A 2,848-nucleotide genomic window follows, 5' to 3' on the forward strand; every position below is an offset into this window, starting at 1 on the left:
CATTGAATTTATGGGACATTCTGTGAGATATTATCACAACAAATTTTGACCATCTTTAGTGGCAGAGCATCACTTCAGCAAATATTTATGTAATGTAGACAAAGAAGAATTACAATGTCAATGCAGGAGCCAGGATGATCAAAAAGTTAGCTCTAACACGAGGGATCCAGGAAAAAACAGGAGATTTGGCCACCCTACAACAAACACTAGGTTTAATTAACAATCAAATTGTTTTAATCTACAGTAAATTTTGTCACATCAAACAATGGAGTAGATCAAAGTTCTTCTCTCTCACTTAAAGAACTGTACTGTTAAAAAGAGCATCTTTTCTTCAAGAGCTCCTATTCAGCTAAATAGTCAGCACTTTCGCCTTTCATGTGAGCTATTATTATAAGTTTGATCCCTGTTAGAAGCAACAGTATCTCAGTGTACAAAATACAATGGGGAAACTACTGGAAAGGAAGTAGTAGTAGACTTCAGTCCAGAAAGCCAGATAACAACAGTGATCGAGCTACTTCTTGTGGCTATAACTCAATACCCAATAAGAAACTAGTTCTAAAACATTTAGATTTTGATACTTAAGTGTTTATACCATTATAACTTTGATGTTTTTATACTTCCCAAATCATTTACCAGTGCTTGGTCAACACTAAAACAATTGAGCCATCCACAGAGATTGAATCTGGAACATAGTGAATACTTACTTACTCTGCGGCTCTACAGCCCATGCAGGGCCTTGGCCTCCTTGGTGATAGCTGCCCACTCATCTCGGTTCTTCACTCTAGTTCTCCATCCTCTTATACCCATTCGTTTGAGATCTTCTTCTGCCTGGTCGAGCCATCTCTTCCTGGGTCTGCCAACACTTCTCTTGCCTTCCTGTTTCCCTTGGTAGATCTTATGTACCGCTCTGTCTGATTGCATCCTTTCTACGTGTCCCAGCCAGCTAAGGCGTTTGGATCTTATTTCACTTGTTATACTTGGGTTGTGGTAAAGTGTTGCTAGTTCTTCATTTGTCCTAATTCTCCAGATGCCATGTTCATTGATTGGTCCATATATCTTACGTAAAACCTTCCTCTCCCATATATCTAGTCTTTCTTCTTCCTTTCTTGTCAGACACCAATTTTCCGACCCATGCATCACTATTGGTCTCATTATGGTTCTATACAGTCTTAGTTTCAGCTTTCGGTTCACTTGTGAGGATTTTAAAACATTTCCAAATGCATGGTAGCATCTGTTACCTGCTCTTATTCTTGTTTTTACCTCTTCGGCAATGTTATTATCATCTGTTATTGTTGAACCTAGATATTTGAAATTTCCAACTCATTCAAACTTTTGGCTGTGTGTTTCGAACTTATTTATAGTTTGATATCTGATCTTGTTTCTTGTTGTTATCATGCATTTTGTCTTATCCTGGTTTATTTCCAGTCCAATCTCATGTCCACCTTGTTGTAATTGTTTCAGGGCATTCTAGTGCTTTTGATGATCTGCTTAGTAAGGCAACGTCATCAGCAAATGCAAGGTATTGTATTGTCCTATTTAAGATGGTTCCTCCAGGATTTATTTCAATCTTTCTAATTACATGTTCCAAACTTATGTTAAACAGCAGTGTGGAGAGGCCATCCCCTTGTCGTAGTCCTTTTCCAATTTGAATTTCTTTGGAAAGTTGGTTTTGGATTCTAATTTTGCATTTTGAATTTCTTAAGGTCATTTCTGTCAATTTTACTAATTTTTCTGGGATATCCATATCTCTCATTATCTTATAGAGTTTGTCTCTTTGTATACAGTCAAATACTTGTTGAAAGTCAACATATAATTGATGTATGTTAATATTGTGTTCAAAACTTTTCTCTAATAAAGGTAAAGGTAAAGTGCTCCCCTGTGCATAGCACCATGCCATGAAGGCGTATAGGGGGTGTGGGGGTAACGCCCCACACTTTCTTGATCCCAGTCGTGAGTGGGGGTGATGTGATCAGCATCACGCCCCTGACCGCCTTTACCCCCCAGGGTTTCCCCCAGGTACCCATGTTATTTGACGCTGGGTGGGCGCTGGGGCCGTTTCCATCGTTAGTAAAGTTCCCGGATTTGAACCGGCCGGGGATCGAACCCGGGACCTTGAGCATGGTAGTCAGACACGTTACCGACTGAGCCACCGCGGCCACACTTTTCTCTAATATCATTCTTAATACAAAGACTTCATCTATTGTTGATCTATTACTTCTGAATCCGCACTGGTAGTCCCCTGTCAGTGTTTCTACGTATGGTTCTAGTCTCTTTGCCAGAATTTTTGTAAATATTTTGTATGTCACATTAAGGAGAGAAATGCCCCTATAATTCTTACAACATGTCTTGTCATTCTTTTGGTGTATCAGACATATTATTGCTACCGTCCACTCCTTTGGCATTTCAGCAGTAATTTGATCTTCTCCTGGTGCTTTGTTATTATTAAAGCTTTGGATGGCTCTTGTGACATCCATTAGTTCAGGCAAGTCTTGTACTTCATCCCATTGTTGGTCATTTCTTACTTCTAATATCCTATTTTCATTTTCATCGAAGCCTAATAATTCTTTAAAATATTCTGCCTATCTACTTATTATTTTCTTTTTATCTCCAATAAGATTTCCTTCTTTATCTCTGCACAAATTTGTTCGCGGTTGAAATCCTTTCATAAACATGAAACCAACTCAAGGAATACTTGCTTCATCTTCTCAGGAAAAACAAAAAGTAATTTGATTTAACTTCATTTGTGTTATTTAACATCACTAGTGCGACCTGACTTTTAGCTAAGTGTGTAATAATGGAGATGAGTGGTAATATTATGAAATTGATGAAGGTACAATCACAAAGAACA

At 38.2% G+C, this 2,848-nt stretch overlaps 1 protein-coding gene across 1 annotated transcript; it reads right to left on the minus strand.

Annotated features, from left to right (window-relative positions):
* Positions 1-717: 717 nt before the first annotated feature.
* On the minus strand, positions 718-1,152 carry LOC146004177 (uncharacterized). The gene has a single exon (XM_083142843.1). The coding sequence runs from the start codon at positions 1,150-1,152 to the stop codon at positions 718-720; it is 435 nt and encodes a 144-aa protein (XP_082998969.1).
* Between the last annotated feature and the right edge of the window lie 1,696 nt (positions 1,153-2,848).

This window comes from Lepisma saccharinum, chromosome 21 (assembly GCF_977018435.1).
Source record: "Lepisma saccharinum chromosome 21, izLepSacc3.1, whole genome shotgun sequence".
Classification (NCBI taxonomy): Eukaryota; Metazoa; Arthropoda; class Insecta; order Zygentoma; family Lepismatidae; genus Lepisma; species Lepisma saccharinum.

Excerpts from the sequence above, each read along its gene's own strand:
- LOC146004177 (XM_083142843.1), bottom strand. The coding sequence starts at position 1,152 with ATGAGACCAATAGTGATGCATGGGTCGGAAAATTGGTGTCTGACAAGA.